Here is a 27,157-nt window from a genome sequence, read left to right on the forward strand (position 1 = left end):
GCCCAGTGTAATATTTATGGTACAGTAAGGTTCTGAGTGTGTTTTTGCACAAAGTTGTGCATAGTGTTTTGCAGTTGAGCGATTGTGGTTAGTATATGCTTTGAGCAACCACTTTATTCTTTGACATATGATACATATCTAATATCTAAATTTAATTAAAGGTATTAATTGTCAATGGGGTGGAGCTAGCTAGGATGGGGCCCCACCAAATTGGTCTGCACAGGGCCCCACACTTGCTAAGACCGGCCCTGCTGCCCACCCACATCAGCTCCTTACCTAGTCGTTACTCTCACCGTCGACCGTGCTTTCCTCCCTGCACAGCCTCAGATTGAAACACCAGAACCTGCTCTTGCATTTAAACCTGCAGCGGTGCTGGTTCCTTCCAGCCAGCCCAGGAAGGAGAGCACAGCAGCGAAAGCAAAGCAACACGCCCTTGCCATGTGAAGAACAGGATGAGCAGGTGCCTTAAACTAGCCCTGCCTGTGCTTTAGCGCACTGGTCTGCTTGAGGTTTTCTGTTGTTACTGTACTGGGGGCGGGGGGCGGGGGGGGGGGGGGGGCTCTGTTATACGTGCTTTAATGTGGTGGTATGAAGAGAGGATCCTTAATTTAGAAGAAAACCAAAGCCAGACAGCGTTAAGTCATAGACTATTTTAATTGTATTAATTTTAGGAGCCCCCCCCCCCCCCAGCTCTACTCGAAATTCCAATTAAGAAGGGTGGCTAAGTCTGAGCACTCCTGTAATAATCATAGCTCTGTTCCAAAATAACACTGGATTTTGCTATAAAGCACTGTTTGTAAGGCAGCCCCTGAGATTGTTAAGGACTGGATTGAACCCCGTTTCCAGCTTTCATTCTTTTCCTTTGTGATCCCTGTCACACACCAAAAGGTTGTCAACACCATCAGGCCGCCGCCAGGTTCTGATACAGGTAGCCTTCATAGCCCTTGAGGGCTAGTTAGTACCTAGATCCGAGTTCTGCTGTCACAAAAACACAAACAAACCCTGACCAGCAGCAGAGACTGACTGACTTTCTCTCGTGAGATGAGATTACTGTAGCAGAGACTGACTCTGTCGTGCGATTGCTATACCAGTCACGTCTGCACAACACAGCTCCTTTCTCCTTCTCATTCTTCTCTCTCAATTCAGGGTCTGTGCTCCAACCAACCAAGCCCCCTACCCCTTCCTGCTCTAGTGTTTCTCATCATTTTTTTTTTTTTTTTTGCTGTACACCTCCCTACCCCCCCCCTCCCTCCTCCTCCTTTTCCTCGGACTGCATCTGCTTTAGACATTATTGTACGACGAACACACAGAGCTCACACTGTTCAATATAGCGCCGTCAGAAGCACATGTTAGATTTCTCGGTGTGAGTCGACCCCCTACGTTTTTTTTGTGTTTTAAATCCCAACCATGTCGTTCTTTGTCAAATAAAGATAACATTCCCTTTTGGTGACATTTTTCTAGCCGTATTCTCGTTCACAGCCCCTCTGCTCAGCCTCCACGGCTGGCCACTGCTCGCAACCTGTTAATCGGCGGCTCTGGATTCCTTCAGTGCAACCCCCCCCCCCTCTCCCCCAGGCCAGGAAAGGGGCTGCTGCAAGAAGCGAGGTGGCCTTTCCTCCCCTTTACGAGCCAGGGGGGTTCCAGACTTTGGCACGGTGGGGATGCAGCCGAGTTGGAGAGGAAGCTCAGGGGCAAGAAGCTTTCACAATATTTAAGCTTCTCCTCCTGCTAGTAAGGGAAGGAAGCCAGCCAAGCCCGCCCACGCCAAATGCTGCGTTTATCCGCGCAAAGCTTTCTGCGATCGCACAGCAATTGTGCGTGTGGGGGGTTTGAGGGACAAGTAGACTGTGTACCCCGATTCTGGATCTCGGTGTGTATTTTGCTCTGAGTATCCACAGGGGCTGAGGAACACCTTTATTTTTTTATTTATTTATTGCATTTGTATCCCACATTTTCCCACCTGTTTGCAGGCTCAATGTGGCTTACAAAAAAACCTGTTATGGCATCGCCACAGTCCAGGAGATAGATACAGTTGGTGTTACAACAAAATCATGGCTGAAGAAAACAAAAACAAAAAAAGATCTGGCTGGAAGGGCCAAACATCTCCCGCTCAAAGCCCAAGCGCTCTGCTTGAAGATGCCTTCTGGGGTATAATATGGGTCAGGCCATTGCCCTAGTGTTCCTCCTACCCCTCCATTGTGCTGCCTATGAGAGAAAGGGAGGGGGGGGGGGATCCCATTTCTGCGCTCCCAAAAGTTTTTAGCAAACAAAGCAGCAGAAGTGTCATTGTTTACGTTCATTTTGCTGGGGGGGGGGGGGGGGGGGCAAGAGGCAATGCCACACATCCATTAGAGCCAGAGGAGCCAACTTTTCAAAATTATTGTGGGTGCGAAATCCAGTGAAAATAACCCTCCCTGGACACATACAAGGAATTTTCTCGATATTGGGGGTGCTCAAGCACCCACCACAGAGCCGGCTCCTATGATTAGAGCTGTATGCAAACGTGCCCCAGGATAACAAAACTGCTAAAGGGGTTAAACCTGTATTAGTGCCTCTGGGCTAGAAATGCCCCTTTTCCCTCTGACACAGGACACCCCTGGGAGGCTGGGCTGTAGCAGCGATCAAGCCCGAAGGGGTGATGAACTGATTGGGGGGGTGGGGGAGGGCTGGCGGCTGCTTCCAGCGTCAGAGTTACGTTGCCGGAGCCCAGACCAAGCGCCGAGCGAGAGATGGGGCTCGTGCAGCCTGCTCCAGCCGGGCTCTAGGTGGGCAGAGCCAGGCCAGGGAAGACGAAGCATGCGGGCGATCGGGGGCTGAGCAGCAGCGGGAGCGAACGCCGAAAAGCCCCAGGGCGAGCATGGAGGCAGCACGGAGGACTCCCTGCCCGAGGCGCTGGGGGACAACCGCGCTGCTCATCGCCTTCCTTTGCACTCTCACGCCCCAGGCTTCTCCCGGTAGGTCACTTGCGTCTGCATTCAATACATATACCTAGGAAAATGCCTCGCATGTGTCCAGGGAGGGCTTAGCACCCCCCAATCATGTTCAAAAGTTGCCTCCTAGACTCAGAGAGAAAACATTTTCTTTCCCCGTCGTGTCTGTAGCAGAAGCATTATTGAATTCATGATGCTACGACCTATGTGAAGAAAACTGGGTCGATGATGGAGCTGTTACTGGGAATAAGGCATTTACTGCATATGCTGTGGTGGCCGCACCTGTCCTGAATCCTTTTGCTGGCCAAATTGCATCGATTATTCCATTATAAAGTCGGTGTATTAAAAGTGAGCCAGGTAGATGTTCCTACTCCTTCCCACTCTCAATCTCATAGTTTTTTTTTTATTTATGCATTTGTATGACAGGTCAGATCTGGTAATTAAGATGCATTTTTATCACTTTCTTGGCCCCTTGCAGATGCTCCTCTATACTGGACACTGCCTGGGGATTTCTTTTACAGGAGGTGCCTTGTACTTCAGGGATTGATGATGGCTCTGCCTTGAGAAAGGCAGCTGAAAAGGGGTGGGGGTGGGTCGCCATACCTGGATACTTGGGGAGGATCTTTAAGGTTAGGGAGACACAGAAGCTGGGCTGGAAGGCAAGGCTCCAGGGGGGGGCCCAGTTTCCTCCAGTCTCTTCGGGTTCCTGATGTGTGTGAATGGCAGAATGTGTACCAGATGAAGGTTACTAGTGCAGGGAGCAAGGCTGAGAGCTCTTCCTCCCCCACAATCTGTAGCCTTCCACTTATAAATCACAACTGCTCTTTAGCCTGGGGCCCTCCTGCACCACATTGGCAGTTAAAAGTGCTATGCTGTGGTTTATGATTGAACTCAGAAGTACTTTGGTGCTAAGGTGGCTTTATAGTGACAAAGACTGAGTATAACTGTTTTCTCCCTGGCCTTTTTGTTTCTCTGTTAACGAAGCTGAAGGAAACTTGTTAGACGTTTATTAAAGTCTTTACAGTAATGAAGAAACCACGGATGAGTCTAGGAGTACTCTAATGTTTAGAGCAGCAGGGCTGGAAACCAGGGGAATGCAGTTTAAGTCCCATTGCTGCTCCTTGTGATCTTTGGCAAGTCACTTAACCCACCATTGCCTCAGGCACAAAGTTAAATTGTGAGCCCCCCAGGGACAGAAAATACCCAAGTTACCTGATTGTACACTGCTTTAATAGCTTTTGGGCTTTGTAGTATATAGGAAATTTATTTATTTATTTGCATTTGTATCCCACATTTTCCCACCTATTTGCGGGCTCAGTGTGGCTTACAATACATTGTAAATGATGGAAGTGCAATTGGTTGCAGTACAATTATGGGTTACATTGTGAAGAATTATATAAGACAGAGTAAATTCAGGATATTCTTAGGGGATAGAACAGTGGAATATAATAGTGGTGAGTTGAGAGGGGGGCAAAACATTATCGAGGGAACAGGGAGGTCTGACAATTTTATCTGTGGGTAGGGTTTAAGAGTGATGAGAGCGCGGGAGTAGAGGTTCAGAGAGTGTATTGGTGCGTGTCTATGAGATTGTATGGGCTTTATGTGTTTTGATCCTTGCCATAGATTTTCTCGAAGAGATAAGTCTTTAGTAGTTTGCGGAAGTCGGTCAGTTCGTAGGTCATTTTCAGGCTGCGTGGTAGTGTTATCTGATTGTTGAAATCAAGGGTGGTGAAAAAGCATTCAATAATGACAATGTAATAAAGTAACCAAAATAAGAATAATTCAATGTTAACTAATTCTGGAACAGTTATAACACTATTATAATGAATTCATTATAATAGTGAATGCTCAGAATTAACTGATTATGCTGAATGACATCTAAAGCATCATAGCTTACCTGTTTCTCTTCTTTCTGTGTATACCCCCTCAGTGCCTGAATGGAATCCAGGTCCTAAAACCACCCCAGACACCCCGAAGTTTGGCTTAGAGGGCAGCAGTGGAGCCCCGGATCATGTCTTGGCAAGGAGTCTGCCTGATTCTGACCAAGAACCATTGAGAATTGCAACCACTGGGCAGGAGGAAGATGTCTTTGTGGAAAACCAGGCCTGGAAGAGAATGGAGGAAGAGCAGTCCTCTAGAAAGCCACCTGTAGATTCCCCAAACCTGGTACCGGCAGCGGGCACAGCTGCTGCCACTTTGATTTCTGCTGACGGCGGCAGCAGCCTTTCCCTTGCAGGCGGTGGGATTCGTAATGAAAGCAATGGGTCAACAGTCTGCTTGGGATGCTCTGGAGGACTTGTTAATGAAAGATTACAGCCCGACGCTGAGACTTTGACGGTCAAGCACGAAGGTATTTTGGAAACTCCAGGAGTCCTGGGACGTACACTTGGGCCTGTTGGTCAAGAGTCCATTGCCCGGGAATTAGGTGGCACTAATGGGACAGCTGAAAGCCAGGAGGACTTAGGGAGTGGAGATCATCAGCACCTTCGGACCCCAGCAGTTGTGGCCACGCTTCCAAACTCCATAGAGAGAGAATGGAGCCTGGTGACCTTCTTGGGAAGTACCGCTACCCTTCTTCCATCCCCAAGTACTACAGCAAAGGATACCGGTATGGCACGTGAGCCGGGGGACAAAAGCATAAGCCCAGATTCTGCAGAGACCGATCACCTTTTGCAGGTATTCCGGGAAGCGGTCCTCCAGTCACCTACTCCAAGTGGCAGACCTGCAGATCCCAATCCCGAAAGGGTGTCAAAGCTCGAGACTAGCTTGGATCCAGAAAGAGAGCAACACCTGCCCTCAGAAACCTGGGAGGAGACGGCTAGTAGCCTTCCAGCCCAGAGTAGCACTGATCTGACATTACCAGACAAGGAAATGGAGCCCTGGACTGACAACACACCGCCCCCGAATGTCCTAAAATCACCAGAACCCCCTTCTAAGAAGTTATTGACTGAGATCATTGATGCTGACTACTATGATCTTTCTGAGCTGGATGGCCATAGTGATCTGGAGAATTTTCCAGACGGAGACTCCACTAAAACCACGCAAGACAAAAAAAAATCATCCTGGGCAACATCAGATCTTTACAATGACTTTATAACCTTTGACGAGTCTGATTTCTATCCCACAACTTCATTTTACACTGATGGGGACGAGGAAGGTGGCATTGAGGATGACGAGGAGGAGGACACGGAGAATGAAGATGGCACCATCCGAAAGCCTGGAGACGAAGACGACTCCAAGCTGAAGACTTTTACTCCCAAAATACAGATGACCGTGCGGAACGAGAAGCCCACCAGTGTGCAGCAGGTCCCCCAACAAACTTTCATCACCTCCCAGGGGGAACTGCACCCCAAATCCAACCCCGAAACCATGAAAGAGCCGACACAGACACTGGCTGGCTCCAGCAACGATAGCGCCGAGTGCAGAAGTGGTTACCTTAGACACAACAGGACCTGCAAGTCGGTGTGTGACATTTACCCCACTTACTGCTACAACGGGGGCCAGTGCTACTTGGTGGAAAATAGTGGGGCATTTTGCAGGTAAGCGGCAGTGCTGTAGTTCTACTCGAGGGCTTCCCTGAGCTGGACTAGTAACCCTGTAGGTTTAGAGGATATCTACAGTGAATGTGTACAAGATCCAATTTGCATATGCAAAGTCTTCAATGGCAGTAAATCTCTTGTCATGTACACGATTTGAAAAATTGGCACCAGGGATGAAATGTTTTTACTATTTTTGTAAAAAAAAAAAAAAAACCCTGCATCCTTCTCTCTCTCTCTATTCTTGATTCCCTACTTCATCCCATCTCCGTTGTCCGTCTTTCTATCCCCCTTACGCTCCTCTCCATGCTTTGCTGCGGCTTTCCCAGGCCCTGATCTAGGACCAAGACACCTGGGCTGCCTCTCTCCTTGTGGAGGTAGGGGGAAGCTGGCACTGGGCTTCCTGCAACTCTGTAGCAGTGGAGATATTGGCAGTGGAGATACTCCTCCTCCTCCTCCTCTGCTGTAATGGTGGTGTTCCTTGTAGCTGGACTCCTCCATCTCACTGGGTGTTCCCTGCAGTCCTTCTCTCCTGCCCATGGTAGTGGAGATGTTTCTTGTGGCCCCACTCTCTGGCACTGCTTCTTCCTGTCATTGGGGGAGTTCCTCCTGGCCCCCCCCCCCTCTGCTGCTGCTTGTCCGTAGTGCCGGAGGTGTTCTTTTATGCCAGGATTAGACTTTGCTGCCCAGCCCTCCTCTTGCTGTTCAGCCTAGTGGTTAGTGCAGTGGACTTTGATCCTGGGGACCTGGGTTTGAGTCCCACTGCAGCTCCTTGTGACTCTGGGCAAGTCACTTAACCCTCCATTGCCCCTGGTACAAAATAAGTACCTGAATATATGTAAACCGCTTTGAATGTAGTTGCAAAAACCTCAGAAAGGCGGTATATCAAGTCCCATTTCCCTTTCCCTATTGGAGATTCTACATGGAATGTTGCTATTCCACTAGCAACATTCCATGTAGAAGGCTGCGCAGGCTTCTGCTTCTGTGAGTACGTGCAGGACGTCAGACTCACAAAAACAGAAGCCTACGCGGCTGCATTGGTGATCTGCAAGGGCAGGCTTCTACAGGGAATGTTACTGGTGGAGGAGTAGCCTAGTGGTTAGTGCAGTGGACTTTGATCCTGGGGACCTGGGTTTGCGTCCCACTGCAGCTCCTTGTGACTCTGGGCAAGTCACTTAACCCTCCATTGCCCCTGGTACAAAATAAGTACCTGCATATATGTAAACCGCTTTGAATGTAGTTGCAAAAACCTCAGAAAGGCGGTATATCAAGTCCCATTTCCCTTTCCCTATTGGAGATTCTACATGGAATGTTGCTATTCCACTAGCAACATTCCATGTAGAAGGCTGCGCAGGCTTCTGCTTCTGTGAGTACGTGCAGGACGTCAGACTCACAAAAACAGAAGCCTACGCGGCTGCATTGGTGATCTGCAAGGGCAGGCTTCTACAGGGAATGTTACTGGTGGAGGAGTAGCCTAGTGGTTAGTGCAGTGGACTTTGATCCTGGGGACCTGGGTTTGAGTCCCACTGCAGCTCCCCGTGACTCTGGGCAAGTCACTTAACCCTCCATTGCCCCAGGTACAATTAAGTACCTGTATGTACTATGTAAACTGCTTTGAATATAGTTGCAGAGAAGGTGGTACATCATTTCCCTTTCCCTATTTGAGACCCTACATGGAATGTTGCTAGTGGAGGAGTAGCCTGGTGGTTTGTGCAGTAGACTTTGATCCTAGAGAAGTGGGTTCAAATCCCACTGCAACTCCCTGTGACTCTGGGCAAGTCACTTAACCCTCCATTTTACCCCAGGTACAAGTAAGTGTCTGCATATACTACGTAAACCGCTTTGAATGTAGTTACAAAAACTACGGAAAGGTGGCATATCAAGTCCCATTCCTTTTCCCTCCCAGTTTCCCTCCAGAAATGAAAATCAACTGGTCAGAGATAAGTAGGGTGATGTATTTATTTATACTCTGCTCATACATATTCACTGTGGATATCCTAACAACCTGACTGGCTGTGGGGTCACCAAGCCAGGTTTCGGAGGCTTGAAATGCACAGATGTCTTTTAGATGTATCCCTTGCTCTTGGAACAAACCTCTTTTCTGAGATGTTAGTGTGTGTGTTTTAATTATGTTCTCTCCATGGTGAGTTTGGTCCAGATCTGGCAGCCTTTTAAAATGGAGCTGATACCCAAGGCTTATATAGATAAAAGCTGGCTGGGTAGGAAGTGGGAAGAACAGACAACAGCCTTGGGGCTAGTGATTTGCTTGTTGTAATGGTAGATTTGAACCTCATTTATTTATTCATTTGTTGCATTTGTATCCCACATTTCCCCACCTATTTACTACTACTACTTAACATTTCTAGATCGTTAGTAGGGTTACGCAGCGCTGTACAATTTAACAAAGAGAGACAGTCCCTGCTCAAAGAGCTTACAATCTAATAGACAAGTGAACGGTCGGTCCAATAGGGACAGTCAAATTGGGGCAGTCTGGATTCACTGATCGGTAAGGGTTAGGTGCCGAACGCAGCATTGAAGAGGTGGGCTTTAAGCAAAGACTTGAAGACGGGCAGGGAGGGGGCTTGGCGTAAGGGCTCAGGAAGGTTGTTCCAAGCATAGGGTGAGGCGAGGCAGAACGAGCGGAGCCTGGAGTTGGCGGTGGTGGAGAAGGGTACTGAGAGGAGGGATTTATCCTGTGCACGGAGGTTACGGGCGGGAACGTAAGGGGAGATGAGGGTAGAAAGATAGTGCAGGCTCAATATGGCTTACATAATACCGTTTTGACGATCACCACTTCCGGTATAACAAGTACAGAGTGGTAATGTGATAAGAGTTCATGTGTGACAGGCACAATAGGGAAACAAGAGGAGGAGTTAAGTAATGTCCAGTTTGAGTATTAGTCACTTTGTATTGCAGGGTTCAGGCATTTAGGTTGGTTCATTAGGGTATGCCTTTTTAAACAGGTTAGTTTTTAATGATTTCCGGAAGTTTGCAGGGTCATGCACTGTTTTCACGGTGTTTGGTAATGCGTTCCATAGTTGCATGCTTATATGAGGGAAGCTGAATGCATATGTTGATTTCCAGCTTGGGCACTCATTCCCTGGGCTAGGTAGGTTGGGAAGCACTGCTAAAGTAACAGTGAGGCATATTTTCAAAGCACTTAGCCTTCCAAAGTTCTATGGAGTGCTTTGAAAATATGCCTCAATGTGAGCCTTGGTGCCTAGATAAAGAATAAATCCAGTTATCTCTAGAGTGAGCTGCATCATACTCACCCTTAGGAAGTCACTGCAGTTTTAAACGTTTCTAGAGGAGGAAATGCATAAAGGTTATAAGTCAAGAAATCACTGTAATTTGTGCTTTCTTTTCTACTCTGTCAACATGTTCATTTATGTAACTTCTATGGTAATTTTTTTAAATAGATTTGTGCATAGAGGCTGATAGCTAGGTGTTGTTTATTCCTTTTACTTTGACACACTAAGGGGCTCATTTTCAAAGCACTTAAAAACTTCCATAGGTTTGAAAATACGCCTGTAAACCTGCTAAAGTTGTTGGAACTCAGAAGTCTCTGCTAACATACTTTGTACTGAGAGAGAAGGTGAATAGTCTTTCTCTCATAGATCGGTAACATTTTGGAAGCGATTTTCATACCGCCTGCGTAGTTGTGAGATCTGGGGGTATTTTTTTATTCCTGGACATTGCACCAGTGTTTTTTTTTAAGTGAAAGCACGCGCATGCTTTCACTTTGAAAATCATCAAAGTTACAAACGCCCACAGACACCTGAACTTCATTTTTCTGTGGGCGCTTCTCCTGACTAAAATAGCACATGTACTTTTGAAAATACGACAGCTCATATGTTATTGCAAGCTGAAGACATCCACAGCCCGCTGAAGTGCTGAACTCTGTCAGAAAACAGCCGCAATCGGCGGTGGTGCTCGGAGCCACCTCAACCAGCACCCGTGCATACTCAGTTCTTGCACATTAACTTGAGCATGCATGAGAACCGAGCAAGCCCAAGGTGTTGGTATCAGCTGCCCGGGGCACTGCCACTGGCTGCTGCAGTTTTCTGATGGGGTTTGGCAGTTTAGTGGGCTGCAGATGTCTTCAGCAGGCGGAGTTTGTGGATTCCCTCGAGTTATACCAATGATGTGCTGTTGCTGGGTAGGCCCGAGGCAAAAAAGAATGGACCTGCAGGGCCTATCCGTGGCTGTGCTCTTCGTGTGGACATTTACAGGAGTAACTGAGGACAGAATTTTTGCTTACCTCTAAAATCCAAAAGTGTATTTGTACCTCGGCTCCTTCACTGGCTCCTCTTGGGCTTTCAGTTATGTAAGATACAGCAATTACATGGATCAGTAACATAGTAGAAAACGGCAGATAAAGACCTTCATGGTTCATCCAGTCTGCCCAGTTGTCATATTCATTATCAGTTCATGATTAAACCAACAATCCAACAGTATTACTAACAACATTTTACTCGCTAAATTCAACCTCAAGATGTCTTCCCTTCTCCCATTTGAGATATTATTATTATTATTATTTGTAGCATTTGTATCCCACATTTTCCCACCAATTTGCAGGCTCAATGTGGCTTACATTTGCCGTAATGGCGGTTGCCATTTCCGGGTAACAGAATTACAAATGGTGTTGCATTAAGGTGCATACATACATGGTAACATAAATGGAACATAACATACATGGAACAGTTCATGGTATACATATATACCATGTGCATACATGCATGGTAAAGAAGAATACATTATGGTATTGCATGAAGGTTACGCATCACTTTCACTCACATGATATTTATTTATTTAGATTTTGCTCACACCTTTTTCTGTAGTAGCTGAAGGTGAGTTACATGAATGTATTATAAAATACATAAAAAAGGAAAAAAAGAAAAAAATACTCGCCACTTATGTGGTTAACATCCAGCAGTTACACTAGACGTCTGCGTTCAGGTTTGTTTGAGCACCCAGAAATTTAAAGTGCACAAAAATCACTTTGAATTAGTATGGGCACAATTGATTTGCACACTTAGGGGCCCTATTACTAAGCCACGTAAGCGTCTATGCGTGCCCAGCGTGCGGCAAAATGGAGTTACCGCCCAGCTACCACGTGGCTCTCGTGGTAATTTCATTTTTGGCACGCATCCAAAAAATAATTTTTATTTTTGGACGTTCCAAGTGGCACTTGATGCACGTAGGTCATTACCACCCGGTTACCACGTGAGTCTTTACCGCTAGGTCAGTGGCTGGCGCTAAGGTCACAGACCACGTCCATTTTCAGCAAAAATTTTAAAAATGCATTTTTTTGCAGGCGCGCTGAAAAATGGATCTGCACGTGCCCAAAACATGCGCCTACACTACCGCAGGCCATTTTTCAGCGCACCTTAATAAAAGGACCCCTTAAAGTTCTAGCACACATATGATACAGGCATAAATAATGAATATGTCAAATGAATGTGAAAAAATGCCTGAGCATTGAGCAGTACGGTTCTCAGTTCATGTGCAAAGGACATGATGTACAGAATTGTCTATCTGGTGTTTCAATTTTTATACTTTCAATCCAACTTTTCATGGAGAAGTTCAAGGATTGCTCGACCTGATGATTCTCTTAGCCCTCTGGAGGTTACACATATTTCTTTGAAAGCTTCCTCTCAGTTTGGAGCTTTGGGATCACTGTTTTTGCTGTTTGTTAAGACATATCTCTGAATATCTGACTCCAGTTTAAGATATGTTGCTTACAGTAACACTTTTAACCTCATGCATATTCATCGTGGACATTTGGAAAACCTGACAGGGAACAGCAGGGTCAGCAGGATGGGTTTGGGATGTCCTAGATCTAATAGAGAAATCTGAGCCTACTCATAAATGGATAAAATCAAGTTAAAAGATAAAAATATTAAGTTATGTCCAATAAAAAAAGTATCATCTTATTTTCTTTTCCATGTTTTATTTTGCTTTATTTCTATTGATTACCTTTAAGAGTGGACTAACACAGCTACCACACCTCTCTACTCAAAGAAATGACACTGATTGATTCTCTCCTATCTACCTGAATATCTTTAAGCAGTGATTCCCAAACCTGGTCCTGGAGGCACCCCAGCCAGTCAGGTCTTTGGGATATCCACAATGAATATAAATGAGAGATTTGCATGCACTGCCTGCCTCCACTGCATTCAGATCTCTCTCATGAATATTCATTGTGGATATCCAAAAAACATGACTGGCTGGGGTGCCTCCAGGATCAGGTTTGGGAACCACTGTCTTTAAGTAAGACTGCCAGCTGGATCCAGATTCTCAGGACAGGGTTTAGCAAGTCCTGGGTTTACCCCATAACCTGCAGGGACTCATAGTTCTGTTCTGATTTCTCAATTTAATTCCCTAAGAAAAGGAAGACTATAAGTCCCACTTTATACGAAGGTAAACCCAGGACTGGCTCAACCCTGTCCTGCAAATCTGGATCCAGTTGGCAGCCTTAAGTGCCACAAACCAAATTCTTTTTTCAGTGGTTGGCAGAATGGGCCTTAAGCATTTTTAAAATACCTCCTTGCAGGCGATCTCTTGCTGCAAAAGAACAGCAGCCTGCAAGTTTAAAAGATTCTCAGGTTGCCTTAAATTGTGTGATATTATTAACATTTGTATAGCGCTACCAGACGCACGCAGCGCTATCCATAGATTCCTCTGTATTTCTGGCCTTTTCATGAAAGGGTGACTTTGCAGTAGATGTAAATAGGGCTGCTCAGAGACAGAGCTGGCCCCGGGGTAGGGCTGCCACCGCCCCCCCCCCCCCCACTCCCTTACCTTTCTGCATCTGCTTCTCCCTTGGTCTGTCACTCTTCTGTTCCTGTGTGCCAGGACCTGGGTTATCGCATTAACCCAATCACAGAGGAGCAGGAGAGAGACAGACTGAGGGAGCAGAAACTTCTGCCTGCCTCCAGAAGCCTTGCCGGCGCCGGCCCCCCCCCCCTTGGAGGCTGGGGTCAGGGAATCTTGCCCCCCCTCGTCCCCCTCTCAGTGGTCCTGGACTGCCCCAATTTGATTGTCTGCACATTTTGTCCATTAGATTGTAAGCTCCTTTGAGCAGGGACTGTCCTTCTGTGTTAAACTGTACAGCGCTGCGTAACCCTAGTAGCGCTTTAGAAGTGTTAAGTAGTAGTGAGTAGTAGTAGTAGAAGGTTCTAGGTAGTGATGTGATAGGAATTCACCACTAGATAAATGTCTTCAAAAACTGGAGATGGTTGGCAACTTTAACTGCTGCTACCTGTTCTGTGGTGGAGCATTATGTATGTGTGTGTATGTGGGGGGGGGGGGGGGGGGGAGTCTACACTGTTGCTACCTGTGTTCTCTCTGCTTTGTGGTAGAGCAATATATATGTGTCTGTGTCTGTGTGGGTGAGAAAAGCTTGCACTGCTTCTGCTGTACTAGCCGTTCAGCCCGTAAAAGGCCCCCCACCCCACTGCTGAGTTCGCCGCTGCCGCTCCCCTCCGAGTTGCCCCCCCCCCTGGAGCCGTCGCCACCCACCTTCCACCCGGTCGGGCCCTCGCTCCGCTATTGAAACAGCGAGGGCACGCAGCACACAGCTCTACTGCTGAGCTGCCGTGGCCTTCCTTCTTCTTCTCTGCCTGTGTCCCGCCCCCGTGTGACGTAACATCGTCGAGGGCGGGACACAGGCAGAGAAGAAGGAAGGCCGACGGCAGCTCAGCAGAGCTGTGTGCTGCGTGCCCTCGCTGTTTCAATAGCGGAGCAAGGGCCCGACCGGGTGGAAGGTGGGTGGCGGCGGCGACTCCGGGTGGGGGGAGCGTTAGCGACGGCGTTGTCCCTCGCAAATGCGCAGTAGAGACCCTCTCTGTTCCGCCCCGTCATCACGTATTGACGCGGGGCGGGGCAGAGAGGGTCTCTACTGCGCATTTGCGAGTGAGTACCACACTCGCCATTTATATATATTGATGGCAGTGTCTCTCATCCCAATCCCACCCAGCTAGTCAGGTTTTCAGGATATTTACGATGAGACTTTTTTATGATCTTAATTTTATTGCCTGTAATAAAAAAGAATCTTGTGTAGCCCTATCACTAGATGCTGAAAAAGCTTTTGACAGACTAGAATGGCCTTATCTTTTTAAGATCACAAACTGGTTCAATCTAGGAGATGATTTTTCAGATTGGCTTAAAATTCTTGATCCAGTCCAATCCAAACCAGCATTTATATCCCGCCTTTTTCAACCAGAGAATCAAAGCGGGTTACAACTAAAAAAAGACAGTTAAAAAAGAACAAAGAACTTATTGAATAAATGCTAAATAATTAAGCTTACTTCTTATGGATACTGGAAGGTTATTCTACATTTTGCTAGATTGATAGCAGAATGAGCTTTCAGGAAATTTTTTCAATAAAACTCCTTTGACTATTATTAGTAACCTAAATTAAAAGTAGAACGAAAACAAGACGTTAATCTAAAAGATGGAATAGACAATACTCTCATCCCCACACAATACTAAACTTTACATAACCATCAATGCCTTGGGATCATTTCTCCCAATCTCAGACAATCTGAAGATCCTAGGAATCACCATAGACTTATCACTTAAAAACCAGACTAAAGCCTCCACAAAGAAAATGCTTCACGCAATGTGGAAACTTAAAGGTATAAAGCAATACTTCCCGTGAGAGGTTTTCCGCAACATGATCCAAACCATGGTTCTGTCCCATGTGGATTACTGCAATGCAGTGGTGTAGCAAGGGGGGGTGGGGGTGGGAGGGGCGGTCCGCCCTGGGTGTCAGGTCAGGGGGGGTGCTCCCTGCCAGCTGCCCCCCTCGGCGAATCGACACCCCCCCCGACCAGCTCCCGCACCCTACCTTTAAAAAGAATATCGGGAGGCGAGGCGCAGCGCCTCGCGCCTGCCCTGCACGTAAAAGAAATGTGGACCGTCGGGTCTTCCCTCGCTCTATCTGTCCCGCCCTCCGCTGACGCAACTTCCTATTTCCGCAAGGGCGGGACAGACAGAGCGAGGGAAGACCCGACGGTCCACATTTCTTTTACGTGCAGGGCAGGCGTGAGGCGCTGTGCCTCGCCTCCCGATATTCTTTTTAAAGGTAGGGTGCGGGAGCTGGTCGGGAGGGGGGAGGGGGTGTCATCGTGCTGCACCTGGGGGGGGGGTGCAACGGCGAACCGCCCCGCCCCGGGTGGCAGCCCCCCCCCTGCTACGCCACTGCTGCAATGGAATCTACGCTGGGTGTAAAGAACAAATATTAAAGAAACTACAGACAGCACAAAATACAGCAGCTAGACTCATCTTCAGGAAAAAAAAAAAAAATGATTCGAAAGTGTCAAACCCCTTCTCCAAAAACTGCACTGGCTACCAATCAAGGCATTCATATCCTTCAAAATCTGCTCCCTGGCCTACAGAATAATTTTCGGCCTCTCACCAGGCTACATGACCAGTATATAGATCTACCAACCTGAAGCGCAACTAACTCAGCGAGATTGTACCTTACCCTCCACTTCCTCAGTTGTAAAACCGTTAAATACAAATCAACATACGCTTCCGGCTTCTCATATGTTTGCACCAAGCTATGGAACACATTACCGAAAGACCTAAAACTGAAGGACAACTACCTAATCTTCTGACAACACCTGAAGGCCCATCTTTTCAGAAAATTCCTCCCCCCTGATCCAACCTAACCAACCAGACTACCGACTCAGCGTTATACAAACCCGATGAACAGAACAGAACTAATCTCCATCACCAAATTCATCCCGAACACTTAACACACCTAACTGATGCAACTACAAACACTGAAAGCCTGTCTTACTCAAGACAACTGTTAATTACGTTCTACTATACAAACTATAACCTAATTCTACACTAACTGTTAACCAAGTTCTTTGTTTTACAAAAACTGTAACCAATTTACTTCAGACTCTTAAGGTTATCAATAGAAATCAAACAAAATAAAACATGGAAAAGAAAATAAGATGATACCTTTTTTTATTGGACATAACTTAATACATTTCTTGATTAGCTTGCGAAGGTTGCCCTTCTTCCTCAGTTCGGAAATAAGCAAATGTGCTAGCTGACAGTGTATATAAGTGAAAACATTCAAGCATTACTATGACAGTCTGACAGGGTGGGAGGATGGGGGTGGGTCGGAGGTATGCATGGGGACATCAAAGCATATCATTGATATTCTAACAGGATGGGTGTGGATAGGTGAGGGGTGGGGTGATCAACAGAGACATACAGCTTTATGGTTTATAATGGGCTAGAAACCCCGGATCCTTGTTAAGCTGTATGTCTCTGTTGATGGGGATCCTCCAAGCATCAATCAAATCTATAATCTGACACATATTTGGGAGGCCCTTAGTGCCATGTGTGCATTCTGAAATGGGGCTGTGCAATCTATCTAGAATGGGATCCCAGACTGCATTAAAATCCCCCCCAGCAATAAGGAACTTGGTGTTGTATTGCAAGAGGAGGTTTGTCACCGCTTTATAGGAATTCCTATCATATTGGTTGGAAGCGTACATGTTACAGAAGAACAGCTCCTGCTGGGCCACCTGTGCTTGACATACAATATATCAACCCTCTAGGTCAGCAAAAAGTGTCTGAACCTGGGCAGTTATACCTTTTCTGAACAGAATGACAACCCCTCCCCCCTTGCACGAGCTGCAGTACATTCCCCCATCCACCAGGTTTTATGTTTTGCATATTCAGGGGCATTAATAGGGTCCAATGTTCCCATCAATCTGTTCCCATATGGCTTATTACGGGAACATTGGACACTAAAGGGTTAAGGTGAGTTTCCTGTAATAAAATAATGTTAATTTTATTATGCTGAAGGTGTTGTAGAATTTTTTTTTTTGTTACATTTGTACCCTGCGCTTTCCCACTCATGGCAGGCTCAATGCGGCTTAGGTACTTATTTTGTACCTGGGGCAATGGAGGGTTAGGTGACTTGCCCAGAGTCACAAGGAGCTGCCTATGCCTGAAGTGGGAATCGAACTCAGTTCCTCAGTTCCAGAGGAACAAAGTCCACCACCCTAACCACTAGGCCACTCCTCCACTCTTTAATAGGAGAATTGATAACCCCTTCGTTCCAAGTTACAATTTTCACCTTAGATAATCACTAAGAGTGTGCCGTATGCCATTGAGAAAGCCATTCTAGCCTCTGGCTCCCTCGAAGTCCTGTCCTCAGCCCTTCCCACCATCCTAACAATAGGCCATACTGCCCAGTATCAGTACACCCAAATACGTCATTCCACAAAAAAACTAACAATCAAATCCCATGTACCCCAACCCCTACCACCCCCAATCCTCCCAACCCCACTGCACCACCCTTGCCAGCCCCCACAACTGAAGTAATCCCCAGCCATCAATCCCCCAGGTTCCCAAAACAGGAATCACCACATTTGCTGCCAGCTCTATTGCAAATCCCCCTGTGGTAGAAACCCTCCATATACAGTGTGTTCTCCATGTTACTTACATACCTTTACACACATACATCCACACACAAACACACACTCATACATATACACTCAACAGAAATCTTAACAGACAGTACCTAGTGCCCATTGTGACCCTCAGATAATGCAGGCCTATGTGTTAAATGGCCTGTTCAATCACAAGATATAATAATCCAACATCAGACCTCTCAGGAAACATCCAGGTCCATCGGGGCTTGTGTAAACCACCAGTCACACAGAGCAGGCCAAGCCCCCGCCCCACACAGCCAGAGGCCAGCGTGCTATACTGCCTACAAACTACCTGAAACAAGGTCCAGGCCTCCATGTAAAGGAACACAAGCCCAGTCGTGGTCGATCAAAGAAAGTAGGCAATGGGGCCTCCTGGCAGTTGGCAGCGTACATAGAAACTTTAAACAAATGTTTGATGGTGACGTATCCAATAGTCCAGTTCAGTCCAATACCAGCCCCAAAATCCGGACGTTACCCAAAGGGGTCAGATCAGAATGCTGCCAGAAAAATGTGCCAACAGGCAAATAGGTAATGTGTCCCGATATCCATGTTAAAAAATCTAATGATGTGTGGAACTGCATCCCATCCAACAGCTCTGCTAAAATATGTCCAGGTTGTCCCCTTCCACCAGTAATCAGCTTTGAGGATGACAAAGCACCCTCTCCTGTCTCAATCCGGGTCAAAAGTGTTTGTGTCTCAGGCACAGTTTCGCACCTGTGTGTGTGGTGCCATTATAAATCACTCTTAGTTTAGCAGGATACAATAGCGCAAATTGTACCTTCAAAGTGAATAATTTGGAGCAGATGGGCAATAAACATTTTGTGCTGAGCAGCAACCTGTGCTGAGTAATCCTGAAAACACAGGACATACTTGCTTTCATAGGACAGCATTTTCCTAGGTCTCAGGGCCCACATTATGGCTGTTTTATGGGCAAAGTTAAGTATTTTCATAATGATCACATGAGGCCTAGTAGAGGAAGCCTGTCGCGAGCCTCAGGGCCGTGCCTAGGGTCTCTGGTGCCCCCCTGCAGACCATCAGGCATCCCCCTGCAGACTATCAGTTGTAAGAGCTGGGCGGTGCCAAAGAGCCGAGCGCTGCTCCCCCAAGCTGCCGTCTGGGGCGCGATGGAGGAAATGGCTGGGTTTGGCCTGAGCCTCCTCCGCTCCATCCACGATTTCCCGGCGCTTTAAATTTACCTCTCTCCGGCTCCGACGTCTGCGCAGCGTCAGTGAAAGCGCTGCCTGTCTGACGTCTCTCCACCAGTCTTCCCTTCGCTCGTTCGTTCCCTCTGTGTCCCGCCTTCTTCTGATGTCATTTCCTTGAGGGCGGGGGACAGAGGGAACGAACGAGCGAAGGGAAGGCTGGTGGAGAGACGTCAGACAGGCAGCGCTTTGACGTTGCGCAGATGTCGGAGGCGGAGCGAGGTAAATTTAAAGCGCCGGGGAATCGGGGATGGAGCACAGGAGTAAGTTTTTTTTTAAAAATACAGCTCGACGGTGCGGTGCCCTTGAAGGCAGGCGCCCTCCTGCGGCGCTTACCGCGCTTACTGTGTTGGCACGGCCCTGGCGAGCTTAACCAGTGCGCTCTTTCTATGGAAATATTTTTTTCGCTCAACGAATAGTTAAGCTCTCTGGAACTCTTTGCTGCAGGATGTGGTAACAGTGGTTAGCATATCTGGGTTTAAAAAAAGGTTTGGACAAGTTCCTGGAGGAAAAGTCCACAGTTTGCTATTTAGACAGACATGGGGAAGCAACTGCTTGCCCCAGGATTGATAGCATGGAATGCCCCAAAAAAACACTGTTGTATGGTGGAGGTTCTCAGCCCAGTCCTTGGGACACAGCTAGCCAGTCAGGTTTTCAGGATACCCACAATGAATATGCATGAGATAGATTTACATAAAATGGAGGTAGTGTATGCAGATTTGTCTCATGCATATTTATTGTGGGTATCCTGGAAACCTGACTGACTAGGTGTCTCCTGAGGACTGGGTTGAAACCCCTGCTCTATGGTGTACCTGCACTGTGGTGGGACAGTATGTGTGTGAGTAAAGCTCATTTCTCCTGCCTGTGCTGTACCTGTACTATGGTTGTCACAATTCAGGGAAAATCGTCGTGTGGTGAGCCCTTGGGCTTGTTCCCAAGAGGAAAAAGTCAGTCTACAAGCCCCTAGGTTTTCGCCTGCACCAACCACCGTTCCCTGGGGGTTGAGCTCCCAGGTGCGGGCAGTCAGGAGGACTTCTGGAAGAAAGGTGGGGCGTAGAGCGGGGCAAACAGCTACGGCAGGCAGAGGCCGGGGTCAGTCAGGTCCAGAGGCAAGCAGCGGTTCAGACAGAATCCGAGATCAGGCTGGATCAGAAGGCAGGCAGAGGTCCAAGCAGAATCCGAGGTCAGGCTGGGTCAGAAGGCAGGCAACCACCAGAATCAGAAACAGGCAGCACTGAGACAGACAGGGAGCAACTGGAACCGAAACGAACAAAAGCTGCAGCCCCAAACCCAGCAGATGAGCGGTAAAAAAATCCCAGCACATCTGACGTCACCGGGTCACGTGATTCCCAGGTGGTACCTGGAAACGCTAGCCTGAGAAATGCGTCGACGTTCCCCAGAGTGCTGTGGTGCAGAATTGCATTGCACTGGACCCGTGGACGCCTGAGGACGAAGCCTGAGCCATGCCGGAATGATAATACGCCATGACAGTGGTGGGACAGTGAGTGGAGGAGTGGCCTAGTGGTTAGGGTGGTGGACTTTGGTCCTGGGGAACTGAGGAACTGAGTTCGATTCCCACTTCAGGCACAGGCAGCTCCTTGTGACTCTGGGCAAGTCACTTAACCCTCCATTGCCCCATGTAAGCCGCATTGAGCCTGCCATGAGTGGGAAAGCGCGGGGTACAAATGTAACACACAAAAAAATTAGCTTGTACCGCATCTGGTGTGTGTGTGAGAGGGAAGCTTGTGCTGTTCTTGCCCGTGCTGTTTGGTGATGGGGCAGTGTGCTGCTGCTCGTGCTGTACCCATTCTGAGGTGTGTGTGTGTGTGTATGGGTGTATTTGTATTGCAGCTGCCTTTGCTGGCCACGGTACATTGATTAACAGCAGACTGCAGTTTCCAGTGTTGTCAAAAAAACACCGTTCACGAGTGCAGAATTCAAAACAGAATAACACAGCAATATTTTCTAATGAATGTTAGCGGAGGAAGCATATGGAGACAGGGAACATATTCCCCGTTGCTGTTAAAACCCTCATTGCTGAAGCATTCCTGACCCAGACTGGTCTTTTGGTACAAACTGAGGAAGAGCTGAATTCACACCTGTAGCATAAGATTTGAGCTTGAACGATATAAACATTAGTGTGGTGAAAGCTGCGTCCTTTGGCACAGCGAGAGAGTGACGCCCTGCATCTTAGCAGTTTTTCATCAGCAGAGGCTCTCCTTCATCTGAAACATTCCCCACTTTGCTGTCAGCTGTCCTGGGCAATTTACAGTTTACAAATAGGAGCCACTAAGGAGTAGATTGTATAAATGGTGCCTAAAAAAATTGACACAAAAAAAAAATAGCAGTTAGCACTATTCTATAAACCACGCTTAAAATTAGGTGCAGTTTATAAAATAAGGTTTAGCACCGGGAACCGCGACTACATTTAGGTGCAACCATTTACACCAATGAAACCTGGTGTAAATCTCCATATGCAAATTAGACATAGATCCCTGTAATTCTATAACAATTCGCATAAATTGCGGGAACCCCCCCCCCCCCCCCCCCCCGACCTACCTATGCTCCTCCCATGGCCAAGCCACCTTTTCGGGGCCATGCACTAGAATTTACACGCACCTCTTTATAGAATATGCCTAAAAAGATGTGTGCGTAGATTCTAATTATTGCCAATTAGTGCCGATAATGATTTTATTGTCCAATTATCGGTGCTAATTGTCTCGTTATTCAATTAAGTTGTTCATGCAAATTGGGTGCGTGGCCAAATGTATGCGCGCAGCTGAAAGCGCCATATATAGAACCTGGGGGAAAGTGTCTTGAGATGCCGAGAACTGCAGTGTATGTGACGCGGTGGCCCAGAATAATTATTGCAAAGAATGCTTGTGATTTTACTGTTTATTGGATCCACATGCCACGAAGTTTCCAGCTGGAAAATTCCCTGTAGGAATAAATTTGGATTAAGTGTACCCTGGGCTCCTGCTGCTCGTTTATTTATTTTTTTTCTTTCTCATTATTATTTGAGTGCTTGTGGAAGGTGCCAGACTGGCAGCCCTTGCCAGGAATTTTCCTTCATCTCAAGACTTGGTTATGGCAACACTAGTATCTGTGATCCTGGAAAATTTGAATGTCTTTCCATAGTAAAAGTCCTTGAACTGCATGCAGGCCTCTGCTGTGTGAATCCTGATTATGCTACATGTGAAGCCTGCTGAAGACGCGTCTTTCTGACCTTAAGATGTCTTGTATGTGCCTCTGACTCTGAATGTGCTGTGTACACAGCCTGTTGTACACATGCTTCTCTCACTCTGCGTGTGCAGTATTTATTGCCTGCTGTACCCATGTTCTTCTGATCTTCACCTGTGCTATATGTGGAGTCTGTTGTACACAAGCACCTCTGAATGTTCTGCACACATAGCTGGTGGTACACGTGCTCATCACCTCGTGTGTGCTGCATTTATAACTGTTGTACACAAGTGTCTCTGAGTGTGCTGCATGTGTAGTCTGTTGTACACATACTCCTGTCACCTCAAGTGTGCTGTTTTTAGTAACATAGTAGATGACGACAGAAAAAGACCTGCACGGCCCATCCAGTCTGCCCAACAAGATAAACTCATATGTGCTTCTTTTTGTGTATACCTTACCTTGATTTGTATCTGCCATTTTCAGGGCACAGACCCTAGAAGTCTGCCCAGCACTGGCCCCGCCTCCCACCACCAGCTCCACCACCCAGTCTCGGCTAAGGTGTACATAGTCACCCCTGAGTGTGCTGCATGTGTAGTCTGTTGTACACATACTCCTGTCACCTCAAGTGTACTGTTTTTATAGCCTGCTGTAACATAGTAACATAGTAGATGACGACAGAAAAAGACCTGCACGGTCCATCCAGTCTGCCCAACAAGATAAACTCATATGTGCTACTTTTTGTGTATACCTTACCTTGATTTGTATGTGCCATTTTCAGGGCACAGACCCTAGAAGTCTTGCCCTTCACTAGCCCCGCCTCCCAACCACCAGCCCCGCCTCCCACCACTGGCTCCACCACCCAATCTCGGCTAAGCTGTACAAGTCACCCCTGAGTGTGCTGCATGTGTGGTCTGTTATGCACGTTCTTCTCTCACCCCGAGTGTTTTGCACTCATAACCTGCTTTACACACATCCTTCTGAGCTTCAAAAGTGCTGTATATGAAGACAACCATACACCGGCCCCTGTGACCCTGAGTGTGCTGATACATAGTCTGCTCTCACATGCTGCTCTCACCCAGAGTGTGCTGTACACAGGCCCATCTGCCTCAAATGTGCTGCATTTATTATATACTAGTAAAAGAAGCCCGTTTCAGAGCAAATGAAACGGGCGCTAGCAAGGTTTTCGTCGCCAACACCCCCCTCGGTCCCTGGGCAACCCCTTCGTTGTTCTGGCATTGCTCCACCCCCAACATCATGAAGTTTGACGCGAGGGCGGGGCCCGGAGCGATTTCCCACCCCCCCGCCTCCCTGCCTCCCTCCCTGCCAACCCCTTCGTTGTTCTGCCATTGCTCCGCCCTTGAGGGCGGGGCCCGGAGCGATTTCCCCCCACCGCCTCCCTGCCAACCCCTTCGTTGTTCTGCCATTGCTCCGCCCTCGAGGGCGGGGCCCGGAGCGATTTCCCCCGCCTCCCTGCCTCCTTCCCTGCCAACCCCTTCGTTCTGCCATTGCTCCGCCCTCGAGGTCGGGGCCCGGAGCGATTTTGGTGGCTTCACCACCACGAACCTTCGAACCTTTTTGAAGGAAGTCAGAGCTTGGCTTCACTGACGTCAGTGTCCTCAGAACGTTGAGGGTGAGTTTTATTATAGTAGATTGTGCAAAAGCCCTTCTGACCAGGGGCGTAGCCAGACACCCAATTTTGGGTGGACCCGGGCCCAAGATGGGTGGACAGAAGAACCTCGCCCCGTCCCACAAGTGATTTGGTCTCTCCCTCTCTTGCCTGCATGCCATATGGTCTCCCAAACATCCACCCCTCCCCTGCATACTTTTTAAATAGCAGATTTTCGCCAACAACGAGCAGCAGCTAATACACACTGCTCACATTGGCCCCACAGCCTTCCCTCTGATGCAACTTCCTGTTTCGGCATAGGCGGGAATACATCAGAGGGAAGGATGTGGGGCCGGTGCGAGCAGTGTGTATCAGTCGCTGCAGGCGAAGATCTGTTATTTATAAGGTATGCAGGAGGGACAGTTGTTAGGAGTTTCCGGTTGGTGAGGCTTGGGGGTCCCTGCCAGCCACATCATAGGTGTGGTGCTACTGGGTGGGCCAACCCAGGCCCACCCTTGTCTACGTCACTGCCTCTTACTCAAATGTACTGAACAGTCAGCTTGCTGTATAGATTCTCTGACCCCGACTATCCTGCATGTGCACCCTTGTGTACGCATGCCTACCTTACCCCGAGTGTGCTGCATGCACAGTTGACTGTATACATGTCCCTTCCACCTAGAATGTGCTGCATTCAATTTTCTGTACACACCCCCCCCCCCCTTGACCATGAGTGTGTTGCATGTACAGTCTGCTGTACATATGTTCCTCAGACTCTGAGTGTGCTGCTCAGAACCAAATGTGGGCACTAGTGGCGATTAGTGAGCGCAGAATGCTCAGAGGCTCTAGCGCAAAAGGCAACGTGTGTGCCAAAGATTAGCAGAAATATCATACTAATGTAGTCAGATTCATGTTAATGAGCTCATTTCCTATTCCCTTCCAATGCTCAGAGGACAGCACACAAAACAAAGCCGCCCTTACCGCTGAAAAAAAAATAATACCTGCTCAGAGCAGGCGTTAGGGTGTTTGAAGAGAGGATTTCTCGTGATTCTTTCAGATCTGCTAGTTTTCGTATCATTTGGAAGCAGAAGGCAGCTCATGCAAGCCCCTAAGCCAGTGGTTCCCAAACCTGGTCTTGCACTGCTGCATGCAGATCTCTCTCTCATGAATATTCTACTACTACTACTATTTAGCATTTCTATAGCACTACAAGGCATACGCAGCGCTGCACAAACATAGAAAGACAGTCCCTGCTCAAAGAGCTTACAATCTAATAGACAAAGAATAAATAAAGTAAGCAAATCAAATCAATTAATGTGAACGGGAAGGAAGAGAGGAGGGTAGGTGGAGGCGAGTGGTTACAAGTGGTTACGAGTCAAAAGCAATGTTAAAGAGGTGGGCTTTCAGTCTAGATTTAAAGGTGGCCAAGGATGGGGCAAGACGTAGGGGTTCAGGAAGTTTATTCCAGGCGTAGGGTGCAGCGAGACAGAAGGCGCGACGTCTGGAGTTGGCAGTAGTGGAGAAGGGAACAGATAAGAAGGATTTATCCATGGAGCGGAGTGCACGGGAAGGGGTGTAGGGAAGGACGAGTGTGGAGAGGTACTGGGGAGCAGCAGAGTGAGTACATTTATAGGTTAGTAGAAGAAGTTTGAACAGGATGCGAAAACGGATAGGGAGCCAGTGAAGGGTCTTGAGGAGAGGGGTAGTATGAGTAAAGCGACCCTGGCGGAAGATGAGACGGGCAGCAGAGTTTTGAACCGACTGGAGAGGGGAGAGGTGACTAAGTGGGAGGCCAGCAAGAAGCAGATTACAGTAGTCTAAATGAGAGGTGACAAGGGTGTGGATGAGGGTGGGTATCCTGAAAACCTGACTGGCTGAGGTGCCTCCAGGACCAGATTTGGGAGCCATTGCCCTAAGCACTGGTAGTGAGAGACAAATGTGTGTGAGTCAGAGCAAACCCAACCTTGGCACATGTTTCCTGCGTTTAAATATAAACCTTCCAAGTAAAAAAAAAATTGAAACGCTTATATTTAAAGGCACAGAAAACAGACGCCAGTGTGTGCTTCACTTTTGGGTTTGCCAGATGCATGCGCACAGGAGCTGAGCTTCTGTGGATACGCCAGCACATTTCCCCCCTTGCTTTCGCTATTACAGCGCACATATAATTTGAATATCATTTCCTTTGAGCATTGGCGAATTAGGTTTCTGCGCTGTTGGCATACCGCAGGAGTTCTGAGGATTGGCCCTTCAGTTTGCTGAACACGTCCTGAGTGTGCTGAATGAGTGCCTTTCTGACCACCACCGCTGTACGTCTAACTTGTCTGCTTGGGTTACGTGGTGAGCAGATGTTATTGTTGTAGGGTGACATGTCATATCCATGTAAAGTTCTGTAGGACAGGGTGTGGTGATATTCATTTTTCTGTTAATTCTGTATTGGAACAGTTTAAGACATTTTTAAAAACACATTTATTTAGGAAACATTTTACGTTAAGTGGATAAAATTCAGGAAGGTTTAGAACGTAGAATCATAGAATCTACTCGAAATTGGGTGGCGGAGCCGGTGGGGGGAAGAGGGTTGGTGGCTGGGAGGCGAGGATAGTGGTGGGCAGACTTATACGGTCTGTGCCAGAGCCGGTGGTGGGAGGCGGGGCTGGTGGTTGGGAGGAGGGGATAGTGCTGGGCAGACTTATACAGTCTGTGCCCTGAAAAACACAGGTACAAATCAAGGTAAGGTATACACATATTTGTTTATCTTGTTGGGCAGACTGGATGGACCGTGCAGGTCTTTTTCTGCCGTCATCTACTATGTTACTATCATGACGGCAGATAAGGGCCAAATGGCCCGTCCAGTCTGCCCTTCCTCAGTAACCTCTAGCTCCTCCTTTTCCTAAGGGATCCCACGTGCCTGTCTCACTCTTTCTTAAATTCCGACAAGGTCCTCGTCTCCACGACCTCCACCAGGAGAGGCCATTCCACACATCCACCACCCTTTCCGTGAAATAGTATTTTCTCAGATTCCTTCTAAGCCTATTTCCTCTTATACAGTACTATATATGGACTGTTTTGATAAGCAGGATATGTATATTGTTTTTGTTGATGATATTGGTGAAGTTATTATTTATGTGATTTTTATGTTTTATAGGCTTTAAGTGGGCCATAAGTTTTAAAATTAACTAAATAGCCACCTACAGTGCTAGAAATGTTCAAATAGGCCAGAAATATAAGGCAGAAAGCT

General features: G+C 47.5%; 1 protein-coding gene across 3 annotated transcripts in view; it reads left to right on the top strand.

Annotated features, from left to right (window-relative positions):
* Nucleotides 1-2,711: 2,711 nt before the first annotated feature.
* CSPG5 (chondroitin sulfate proteoglycan 5) overlaps nt 2,712-27,157 on the top strand; it is a 148,955-nt gene continuing 124,509 nt past the window's right edge. For all 3 annotated transcript variants that reach the window (XM_030196643.1, XM_030196661.1, XM_030196652.1), the window contains exons 1-2: nt 2,712-2,954; nt 4,861-6,469. In XM_030196643.1, coding sequence (XP_030052503.1) covers nt 2,858-2,954; nt 4,861-6,469 — 1,706 coding nt within the window. In that variant the 5' untranslated portion in view covers nt 2,712-2,857. The remainder of the gene's footprint in view (nt 2,955-4,860; nt 6,470-27,157) is intronic.

Source organism: Microcaecilia unicolor, chromosome 1 (genome assembly GCF_901765095.1).
Source record: "Microcaecilia unicolor chromosome 1, aMicUni1.1, whole genome shotgun sequence".
In the NCBI taxonomy this organism is placed as follows: domain Eukaryota; kingdom Metazoa; phylum Chordata; class Amphibia; order Gymnophiona; family Siphonopidae; genus Microcaecilia; species Microcaecilia unicolor.